The 12,319-nt window shown below is 33.4% G+C and overlaps 1 protein-coding gene across 1 annotated transcript in view; it reads right to left on the reverse strand.

Annotated features, from left to right (window-relative positions):
• Positions 1-12,319, reverse strand: part of MS3_00001611 (uncharacterized protein) — a 44,837-nt gene that overhangs the window by 29,391 nt on the left and 3,127 nt on the right. The window contains exons 2-8 of the mRNA XM_051209079.1: positions 11,903-11,959; positions 8,790-8,924; positions 6,933-7,190; positions 4,995-5,243; positions 4,230-4,513; positions 3,204-3,471; positions 833-1,051 (exon numbers count right to left, since the gene is read on the reverse strand). Coding sequence (XP_051074501.1) covers positions 833-1,051; positions 3,204-3,471; positions 4,230-4,513; positions 4,995-5,243; positions 6,933-7,190; positions 8,790-8,924; positions 11,903-11,959 — 1,470 coding nt within the window. The remainder of the gene's footprint in view (positions 1-832; positions 1,052-3,203; positions 3,472-4,229; positions 4,514-4,994; positions 5,244-6,932; positions 7,191-8,789; positions 8,925-11,902; positions 11,960-12,319) is intronic.

The raw sequence follows: 12,319 nt of genomic DNA on the forward strand, positions 1-12,319 counted from the left end.
TCCGTTTACACCATCTATTGGCCTCCTACTTAAACCGTTTTCGTGTGTTAAGCTATACTACTAACGAATATTCAGTAATCCGTGTCATTTCTCACAGCATTTGAGCAAGTAATCTGTAGCGTGCAATTGTTCTCGGTTAATATTCCCAAGTACTTACTCCTTAACAGTTACATTCCAAATTTTTGCATTCCATGAAACTTTATTAAAAGGCAACAGAGTTCATATTTTCTACTGTTATTCATTTGATTGTTGTTAGTCATCATTGACTAACGGCTGTAATTCACTCCATGTTGTAATTAATTTTAATAGAATTATTGAAAAAAGCGTTTCTCATTTCATATACACAAACGTGTTTACAACCATAGACACCTCACAAGTTGAGGTTTGTAACCAATTTACTTGTACTTTGTAATAATAGATAAAATGTGTTTGGGACCTGGATGTTTATGCATATCTCGGCTGTGTAGTCGGATGCTTCGGTAGATTTAACAGTAAGCATATGCATAATTAAAAGTCTACAATAATGCGTGAGGCAATAAATCAGTAGCATTTCAATCGATACGTCACAAGTCTGAAACGTACACAACATATTTTGGTTTAGGTAGATGGATATCATTAGCAGGCATAATGAAAATTATGCGATCTAAAAGTGAGGACTTACACTCTTTTATTTGGTAAATAAGCCATATTAGTGAACATAAAAATCCATTTAGTCCCTCAGTAAAAGGCGCTTTTTAATTAAAGGGTAAACATCTAGTGAAGGGAACAATTTGAGACACGACTATATGTAATAACAATAAAACAATCACAATATTTCAATAATACTACTTACGAGTAGTATGAGAGCCAGCTGAACAAAACTTATGCTTAGTCGGTGATAATGAGACTGTTTCGACTTGCAAGTTTTTCATATGCGATGATTTCTCATTCATATAGTTTTTTGGTGGAGCAGTGCTTGGAGGAATAGAATTAAACATTTGTTTACAGTTATTCGTCTGTATTGAACGGCTATAACTATTATTCAGCTTGCCACATTTTGGTGGTCTAGAAACTAAGAAGAAAATACATACCAGATATGCAAACTGGAGAATGCTTCTCTCTTCATCTGAACGAAAATCTACCAAACATATATAAAACAATAAAGAAATGTATAGCTGTCTTAGTGGTTGAGGCGTTCGACTTCCAGCCACTAAGTTCTAAGTTCAAATCCCGCCACACCTAACTAGATTCGGACGACCATACAGTGTCACTGGCATTTACACTTGGAGTACGGCTAACACCCAATTCACCTGGTAGATGAGTTTACTTGCTCTTGTTTTTCATCATAATGGTCGATGACTAATAGCTTTGATACAGATGTGTGAAAATTTTACTCAGTTAAAAAACATCATATAATACGAAGAATAAAACTGAGCAACTCCAAGAAAGTGTATTCGTTGAATCATTTATTTATTTGAACACATAAAGATTTATACAAGGGGGCACCAAATACATATGCATCACACAATAACAATGAGGCCAGTAGTAGTTATCACTGAATTGTGTGAGGGCTGTGATACTGCCCGGGTGCCATAAAATCAACTATATACATAATCATTTTATGTGCTAAAATTGCATTGCTTATATAACGGATACACGAGTAATTAAAATTATAGTACATATGTACATATGTATTATAAATGCCACTCATTAGAACAATTCTCTTTCTAGTATTTCATAAACTTATTGTGAACTAAATATTCTCTAACTGTTTGACACACTTTTTATCCATGACGCCATTTTCATTTTATGCTTGTCAGTGATAGAAGTTAACTGATGTTGCACAGTTTATCATCATGAATATAAGTTTCTTGACCTAAGCTAATTATTTACTTACCGTAGAACCATTTCTCGTTCATATATATTTATACATAGAAATTTGGAGAAGCCAAGATAGTCTCCTGGTTACAATCAATTTCAGGTGCTTTATTACGATGGATTTGATTGCACAGTACATAAAAAACGTAGTTATGAAAACTCGGTACTAACGAATGAATTGGATTGTATTTAATAATGTCAATAAAATCTATTTTTATTGAGATTTTATGCTGAGTAAAATAAACTAAACTAAACTAAATTCTACATATATGTATACTTCAACTAGTCTGATCTTCTTAGAAAATACCTTAAGACTGGTTCAAATTAAGGCAGTATTATTACAGATAAGCATAACGCACAAATTGATTTATATAAACACATAAACATTGGCAGAAAGAGGCACCAAATAGATATACGCCATATAAACCATTCGATTTGTGTGAAGGCTGGGATACTGCCCGGTTGCCGAAACCGAAGTAGGTAAAGAACAAATAAACACACAAAAAAGAAAAAAATCGAACTGACTCCAAAATGGTATATATATATATATATATATATATATATATATATATATATATATATATATATATATATATATATTAGAGTTTATAAGGTAATGTAAAGTAATTCGATTTAAGTAAAATCTTGAACAGATGGATATTAATTATGCAGGATATAGTGTATCACACTTAATTCAGTTGTTGTTGAGATATATGCATATATATATTTATACGCTTATTTTGCTAAAGATGCGGGTAACTTGCACATCAGTATGAGCACAACTAATTAGTCACAGACGAACACTATATAATGGAGCGTACTAATTTAGATCGATAAATTGAATTCCCTTTGTTTATGATATAGATGATTCGTAAACTCTACTCCGCGATATTGTCGAGCACCCATATAAAAAAAGATATTTTTAATACCCAACATAGCTTTCAAAAAGGTCATAGTAAGACGAATGGGTATGCAACACAAATAAGTATTGAAGCAGATTCTTTATATGTTGAAAGAAATGAGTAGTGTAAATGAACTGAAAATGAAAGAAAAGAACAAGTTCAAATCGTTTGATAAAGTAGAGAGCGAAAATTTAGAAACTGGTTTGAAGAGTCTTTTACTTCCTATATTACATAAGTCAATTTCTGGTTAATCTTTAAAACTTATTTACAACTAAAATTTACTTAGTTAATTTGCTTCTTTTTCTTACTTGTTTTGTGAAGTTCGTTTTCCTACTTAATATTAACAATTAATAACCCCATTAAACTAAGCAAACCTCGGGAATATCATGGAAAATGTATAAATAAAAGGTACTTATAGATGGACGGCTTTTTATAATCACTTACTGTTAATATCTTCATATTTATTTACAGCAGTCATTCGATTTCGTTTCATGCTGGATTCACTAGTTGGGACGGGATTAGTTACATGAGAGTTCGTCGAACTAGATCTAACTTTGAAAGTTTCGATAAAATCTCGATAAGAAGAATTGGTGGAATCTCGGTCGGAAGACGTAGGAGGAATAATCTCAGCAACCTGGTTTTCTGGTGTTGATATCTCACGTCTAAGAAGCTCCTCCAGTTTTTGTTCTCGTTCTGAAGAATAAGAGTCCAACTATAAAAAGATAAACATTTAATTAAATACTACTATTTACAGGTTCCCACTAATCAAACAACATGCCTGAATATGCATATTTGAGATCTTGGTACAAAAAACTACAAAATTGGGGTTCAGCTGAGCGTACAGTAATTTTTAGTCACGAATGATCGAGATTAATATAATAAGAACGGAACCTATCGCAAACTCGGTGCTATGACGACTGACACACAACACTCCAACATTTCCCCCTACACTGTGGAACAAAATGCGACAGAAGCGCAAAGAAACTTGGCGTTTGACAATGAACAAATTAAAATAGAGAAACTATATACACAGCAATGAAATACGACCTTGGGATATAGAAAAATTAGCAGACTAAAAGCGAAAACGATCGATCAGTAAACACCAAAAGTCATTCGGAAATATGAATTAGAGAAAAAGGTAACCGAAGTTATCGCTACAAGAAAGGAACTAAAATTTGTTAATAAAACTATATAACTTGAGGCTTCCCTAGCAGTTACTTTGCTTCAGTTCGAGTTATTTTGCTATCTATAATGTATAAATATGGTTATTTTTAATGTGCGAAAATTCATGCTAACGTTGAGTGACCTAATTTAAAATGACGTAAATTTTCTGGAATAAAAGTTCGCTGAAGTTAATTATGTTTAGAAAAATAAATGGATGTAATTATTTAAACAAAAGAGTGACTTCGATGGTTTAAAACTGACATAAAACTAACCGACACTTCATAGACTTTAACACCTAAAACGTACCGTCAATACAGGTGCTTTGACCGGTTGAAATAAACATAAAGGAATAACTGGAGAAAGTTCGGACATTCTTTTGGTTGCAGTGACAGGTAACTTCGCAGCAGCGGCAGCTGCTAGTGCAGTTGCTTGTAGATTTCGTTGTATTTGTTCACGCTTCTTTTTTTCAGCTTCCAGTTGCCGTTTATGCTCCTGTTTTCGAGCTTCCCTTTGTTGTTGGACCAGGGCCTTAAGATGAGCTCTAGGGGTAGGATAGCCATGAATATCTTTTTGTACAGATCCTAGCGCATCTGAAAATTGGGAAATAAAATTTAAATCAGGCTAGCCACTTAGATATAGCATAAAAGCACTAAAACTTACACTAAATACCTGCAAACAAACACACTTGTAATGCTTTAAAAACATTACTCACCGTAAGATAATAACCACACTATTAACAGCCAACTATTATTTATCTCCATAACTTACAACTTAGTACTTCATTAAAACATTTCATTTGATAAAAATCTTAATTTCATAAAACTCAGTCCAGTTAACAGCTGAAATTAAGGAATTAAATGTTCAATTTTCAAAACACTTGAACACACGAACGTGTCAATGTAGGCAACGTGACCTTTAAGAATTAACTTTCTGACAGCGAAAACAATCAGATAGGATAGTTTCACTTAAAATCTATCAACCCGTCTATTGTAAACATGAACACGGAAAATAAAGGTGTAAAATTTGCTTTAAAATGATCATGCGAAGCATGTCCAAAAAATGTTGACAAACCTGAAGAATTGTTTACTGCATTTTTTGTCTTAACTGGATGAAATAGACCTTTACCAGACTTGGAAGCAACAAGCGGCGCATTCACTATCTGTTTGCTTGTTTTGTCCGAATTTACTGTATTCGGTTCATTTTGGTTTGCATTTATTATTTTTGGATTTTCCTTACTAATGATTGCATCAAATCCCAACGGGCTCGAATGATCTAATTTTGGAGATTGCTCTTCTTTATCCGCATGTTTATCAATACTCTCTATGGAAGAAATTTATGAAATTAACAATTTCATACAAATAAATTTTATATATATATATATATATATATATATACATATATATATATATATATATATACATATATATATATATATATATATATACATATATGGTTGATTATTTTTGTATAACCTGGCCGATGAAAAATAAAATCTATTCTTATGGAAGAAACATCTCAAACTGAAACTAAATTATGAGATTGATTGCCATTTTAGCGAACCGTTTTGATCTGTCACATTCCAAAGCAGAATGGAAAAATATAAAACGCCATAAAATATCCAAGAAAACATGAATAGTGTAACAGAGCACTCTGTTTACGTACTGTTGTGAAGTGTAGCTATATGAAATGATGTACTTCTGTGTCGTTGTATTTGCGCTGCCAACATGTCTATCATTTTAATGTCTACGTGGAGATATAAAGACATGTGACAAGCGTATATGCTAGACACATCAATTTTTAGGTCATTGCATTGTTCTTTTTAATTCCACAAACTTTAGTTTATAAACTCACCACCTTTAAGTTCGTACAAGCGGTCTCTGTGCTTTAACTACGCGTCGTAAAATTAGGATTTTTCAAAACCAAGCACAAGTTAGTTAAGCATTTCACAGTCACAACAACTCAAACAATAGTATTTAAAAGTCCAGACATAACTTTGGATATGTTAGCTAGCATCAAATTATATAGTCAGTTGCGTTAAGTCATTTAATGAGTACTTCATGGCCAGCTTCGTAAAAACGATTTTGACGACCATCCTGGTTCAACTTTAGGTGGTAAAAGAGCTAGTTAGAAAATACATCCCTTTTTATATTATTTACTTACAGTTAGATTTGTATAAATTAAAATGAGTAGTATTTAACATAAATTAATCAATAACTTACTATGCGAATAAATTCACTATATTATACAATTAAGTATTTACAACCGACAGATATGACTACTCAACTAAGTTATACAATCACTTCTCGAAATGTGATTTTATGTCGCAGGCGGTTGTGAAAAATTAATTTTTTATGTTATTCGCACTGAGATTGATTAAATTATTGCTAGTTATTGTCGAACATGTGAAAGAATATGATAAAATTACCAGTCAAAAGTACTATACAGACATCTAACATACATACTAGTGTCATGTTATTTTCAAAGCCTACAACTGTGATATAAAGAAATGACGAATCATGGCATTTACTAATCTGGAAACGTGAACTCGCCTTTTTCTACCGACTTATCAGCTAGTTTTGTCAACTGACATGCTGAGATGTAGTTCCAAAATTTGTCAACATATTCTACAGCTACTATCGTTTGGTATAGCATTGATTGATTAACAACCATCACCTAACCACTTCAAACGAAACTTTGACAGATAGATAGATGGACATACCATCTACATTATCATTGATTTTGAGTTCCCTTTTATTCCAAGAACATGTAATTGCCTTAGTGACTGATGGTCAGAAACTCTCAAGTGTTTGCAGAATCTCTATTAACTCTAAGGTAATATGATGATGAAAGTTTAATCAAGAGAATGGTTTGTTAATAGAGTAAACGAAATCATCGGTCGGTTTTATGCATGTATCAAGTTTATAAAACAAAATATGAATGTACTCTGACATATATGCTGAGACAATGTCTTACAAATAAAATATAGTTTAACGATAAACAAACACTAACCAGATGAAGTTCCAAGATATTTATGAATAAGTTCTTTACCCTGACGCCAGGCATGTACATTATTAGGAATTGTATCGATTTGTGAGTCAACGTGTTGCGAACGTATATTTTTGGCAGAGACGCGCCTAACACACGGATTTGTTGGACTTGTACCATGTAAACGTTTTAAAATATGGGCTTTTGCATCAGATCTACATATGCTGAAATATGTTTCATTTGTAGATATTTTCTTTTGATCTCCATTGACAGTAGAAAACCCTGTTATATAAAAATGATAGTGATGCTTTGAACAGACAAACATGAATTTATTTAATACCATAAAAATGCAATCCGATGATGAAAAATAAATTATATCTTTTAGAACGTAAGTTCACGATGCGTTTATTGAATGCCATAAAAAATCATCCTATTAGTTTACTAAAATATCAAAATTCATGATTAGGTTGACAATACGTTGCATTTTATGGAATCAAGTATTTCACAAAAAATGGAACGATAACTAGAAACTGCACTTGAGAAAATCAGAAGTATGAATGATTTAACAAATATCATCTGAAGAATGGCTAACTAAAAACTTTACGAGCCAGTGAGCTTTGTGAAAGAGTTGTGATGAGTAAACTAGACTCACCTGCATCTATCCAACATGTTTCGATCTCCATTAAAACTACTCAAAAACATTAGTACCCAACAAAATATTTACGACGGTGAAACTGATGTCATTGTATGGGAAATGATGTTTAATTATTCAGAAAAAAATCGATGTTCATATCCTTAAATGTGTCTATCAGTTTAGATATGTATAGTAAACCCAGACTAACTCTTTGAAAAAAGGTATCCACTTATTCCATTTCACGTTCTTGCACATTAGAGCGATTGCTTGGTGATTAAAAGAAACTGCAGAACAGCAATAGCTCAGTTACATGTTATTTACTTGACAAATAACATAGCAGGAATTAAGACGGTCATCCGAATGATAAATAAACAGAATTTGAGTCCACTGAAACTTCCAGAGATAATCATCTTTAGAACACAACTATTGTATTTACAGAAAAACGGTGATGCATGTTGTGTGTTGATAAATATATCTTCAATTAGTTCTTTTATTTCTAACCAACCTAGTAATTATTATTTCAGTTCAATAAACTCGATTTAACTTAACTTTAACGGTATTAATTTCATACTAGTCAGTTTTTTTTTGTACCTACACATAACTAATTATTCGTACTACTATTACTGAGTCATCAACCCACGTGGCTATGATACTTTTAAACTTCTTGTTGACATAGCAATCTGCCTTTCCACTTTTTATAATTTTACTTTAGCCCTCATATCACCTGTTATACTTGAACTTTCCAAACACTAGGAAGTAACCACTTCATATTCAATAGACTAATATATATATATATATATATATATATATATATATATATATATATATATAAAATCATTATAGGAATGTCAACAGCTTTCTTTTGTTGTTTTGATATGCATATTTCCAAAAACTATTATGTAACGCATTCGAAACCCTACGCTACCAACTCGTAGTTTCCGTTATCGAATTGTCCTAATTTAACATATCTTATTTCTGATTGTTGTCCAATGTTTTCAATGTTGAATGTAAGTGCATTCAATATGCTGACTGAGTCATCGGCTCACTTTTCCACTTTTAGATTTTCCCACAAACTACATCTCACAATACCCCAGAACACAAGGTACTTTCAGGATAGACGCAAACCTACCAAAGACTGAAAGTTACAATTATTTAACAAATACGCGGGACGACTAGTAAAACAGAACACTGTTCTTTTAAATAGGAAAATAGTAACCTTTTAAAAATGATGCTTTCATTTTACTTACCTGGATAAGGAGATGGAGCAGTGGTTTCAGCTACTTTGCGCGTGACAGATTTGCTAGATACTTCAGTTTTATCGTGATTATCATCCATCAAATCATTCAAATATCCAGCGATTGAAGATGAGTTCAATTTATCTCCTGCGTAATCAAAAGAATAAATGAAAATCAGTCAGAACTTAGTTCCCAAATAAAGCTATTGAGCAACCGTCAAATCTTAAAAACTTTACCAGGTCTATACACATTTCGAATGTATTTACATGGTGGTCCGAAGACGTGAGTAGAAATATGACAGAAAATCGAGAATATCTGTGAATTACCAGTAAGTCAGTCAGCCACAACGTAGGACCAGGCATACATATGCATCGGTCCAAGTTGCCACACCTCAGTCACTTCAAAGGTAGTAAAACAAAAATATCTAATATAAGGATATGATACGAGGAGAAAGAATTAGTTTGTAGAAAGGAAGGTATGAAGTAATTTCAATCTCATAGTTTAAGGGAAGAGTGTATACACCTACGCCATTGTGATCAATTGTGACCCATGTCACCCGGATTCTCCAACCATTGGTTGCGATAGTCCAGCGGACCCCAACCAAGTAGTCTAAACCTATCAACATGGATCAGACCAGAATTTAGTGACTACAAAGACTGATGCTACGTTTTGGCTTGACCGTCCCTAACTGTCATCCAGCCGTCCGCAACACTAGTCAGCATTGCGCGACGTGGTAGTCGGTGGTTAGGCATGCGTAATATGTGGCCCAACCACCTCAATCCGTGAAGATTTACAACCTCATCAATTGATTTACCATCATTCCCTAATACCATGTGTCTAACCTCACTATTACTTACCAGGTGATCCCAGCAAATACGAGTATATGTGATCAAATACTAGTAACTCACGTTCTAAACATCTGGGACTAGAAGCAGATAAGTGTCGTCTTTTTCCGAGATCGTAACACTTACACTTGACTTCTTAATTCCGGTTTCTTTTATTACTTTGAAAAGCTATCTTGTATTACCTACAGCCGTTCAATTTTCCATCTATTTTGCTTTCGTTGCCAACCACTGCTCGCGATTGTTCCGTAGACTTTCGGTTAACTTAGATTTGATTTGTTTTCACTCTTCGTCGTGTTCGGAAACTGATGGGGACAAGTTGTGAATTACCAATATTCTTAACAATTGATGTAATTAGACGCTTTTCATTCGTTTAGAACAAATCCCAATCTCATCAGATTCAAAAGAAAATATTCTTGTAACTTGTAGTTAAAGGATAACCACATTTACAATTCAAAATTGAAGACATATTCAAGATGACAACTGGCCTTTATAGTTTAACATGTACGGAAAGATATGTTTCATTCAGATTCCACTCAAAAATTAAATCTATATATTCAGTTTCCGTCTTTTAAGCTTCCTAACAGGAATTGAGAATATTATGACAGCAAGGTAATTCGCGCTGGTGACTTGATCAAGGATTAATAATTAAACATAAGAATTGATAAAACGATTGTAAACGGTTTTACTGTGCATATCGTATACTCAGATGCTATGTGTTTTAAAGAAAAATTATAGGATGTGACTATGATAACGTGAGATTGTGAATTGGCCTTTTACTACGAAAATGAGTTATTAATTGGTACCCAGATTTGTCTGAGATATGCTAGCTCGACTAGAGATCTATGCACAACGTGGTCACGACGCACTTGATGAGATGGAAGCTGAGTCTGTATAATTTACCTGGCAGACTACCCGCAACCTTAAAAATGCGAATGGATATTTCAAAAATACGGAGAACATACGAACAAAAGTAAATCAACCAGGACTACTGATAAGAAACGTACTTGAATTGATTACAGGAATACAAAGTACATTATTGATACAATTCTTCTACATAATAATTAGTTATGTCACAAACGTTACATAAAAGTGAACTTGTTAGATTTAGCAACAGTAGCTTGAACAACTTTCAGAATAACTGGCTGTGTCAAGTTGCAGATATTTGTGCAAATTAAAAAATGTATTTATTATTTGGGTGAGTAAACCATAATTAACCTCATTTCGCGAAAGTACGTTGCAAGAGCAAAAGTGTAAACCATAAACCGGAAAGGACGATTCTTGTGTACGACTTGCTGAAGGAATCTACCTAATTGTCTACATCATGGGATATCCATAAATTCGCAAACATAATGATATCTTATGTAGGCAAGCGAACTTCAGTCAACGTATGTGCTAAAACTAGACCACTATCCTTAAAGATCTTCGGGGATAACCCACCTTCTGACTTCCGTCACTCTAATTTGACCATGGTTTTTCAACTCTATTGTGTAAGATGACCTATGTTAACATTTCATACAGGTTGTTTGGTAACAGTGGGCGAATGAAGGGTAGTTGGAAACCAGTTATCGTTCTTGTAAGTGTTCCGCCCATCGTTCTAACCTTCTGGCCTGAGAGTGAATCATTGTTCCATCATTTTCCAAAATAGTTCTAAAAACTCCTAAATTCTTAATACCTGCTTCTTTGATAAGTCTGACAAGCTGTCGATTATCATTTATCGTCCTTATCATTTCCATCTCCTTTGCTGCCTATCGATGCTCACGAAAATTGCATAGATGTCAGTTAATATTTAGGTTAGTTTCGTTCATAATTGTGTTCCGAGACTGATGGGATACGTTTCCGAGCATCTATCAATTCAGTAGTTGCTATCAAACTACTCTAACTTTTGTTTTAAGTTTTCGTGCCTGTAGGTAGCCCTCGTGCTATTGATAGAAGAAATTAGACTAGTAGTGAATAAGTCTTTATTTAGATTTTCGCGCAGTCACAGTGGAGCGTGAGATTACCTGTTCAGACAAACAAAGCCTCTCAGCATTCAATATAAGATAATAGGAAATATAACGCCTATACAAAATGAGGAAGTGAATGAATACTCGAACTCTATTGTCTTGACATATTCTTAGTCGTTTGAGATCAACTCTTAACCAATCACCCTAAGCTGTTACAAAGTCACCGGTAGATATCGTTGGTGTTTTCATTGATTTTTGGATATTATGACAACTTACATGATTGAATTTGCATATCTCACTGCTTAATTACAAAGTTAACATGATTTAGACTACTTACCATCTAAGCAACGTAACTTCTGTTGGCTGACGATTTGCCGAATACGTTCCATCAAATCTAAATTTTTAAAAATCTCATAAACAATTTACTAAGATTTAGGACAAAAGTAACATCACAATGACACTAAAATAACTAAACACTCTTGGACTTAAGAAATTTTCGACTGAGTAGTAGTAATCTAAATGCTCTTAGTAAATTGAGCAACAGACGAAATAGTTCGTCTTATGACACCACCTGATTTACCTGAAACATCTAGACAGGTATAGACAAGAGTGGAAAAAGTCATTAAACATAAATGTTACTAGAATTAGTTTCTTGTGTGAAGCGAACCGCTGGTAAGCGCTTTTCTCCAACCTTGTTACGATTTCGAGATGAGAAAGACATAAGGTACTTTGTACCGTATGCATAGTACTGTCT

This window comes from Schistosoma haematobium, chromosome 1 (assembly GCF_000699445.3).
Source record: "Schistosoma haematobium chromosome 1, whole genome shotgun sequence".
NCBI lineage: Eukaryota > Metazoa > Platyhelminthes > Trematoda > Strigeidida > Schistosomatidae > Schistosoma > Schistosoma haematobium.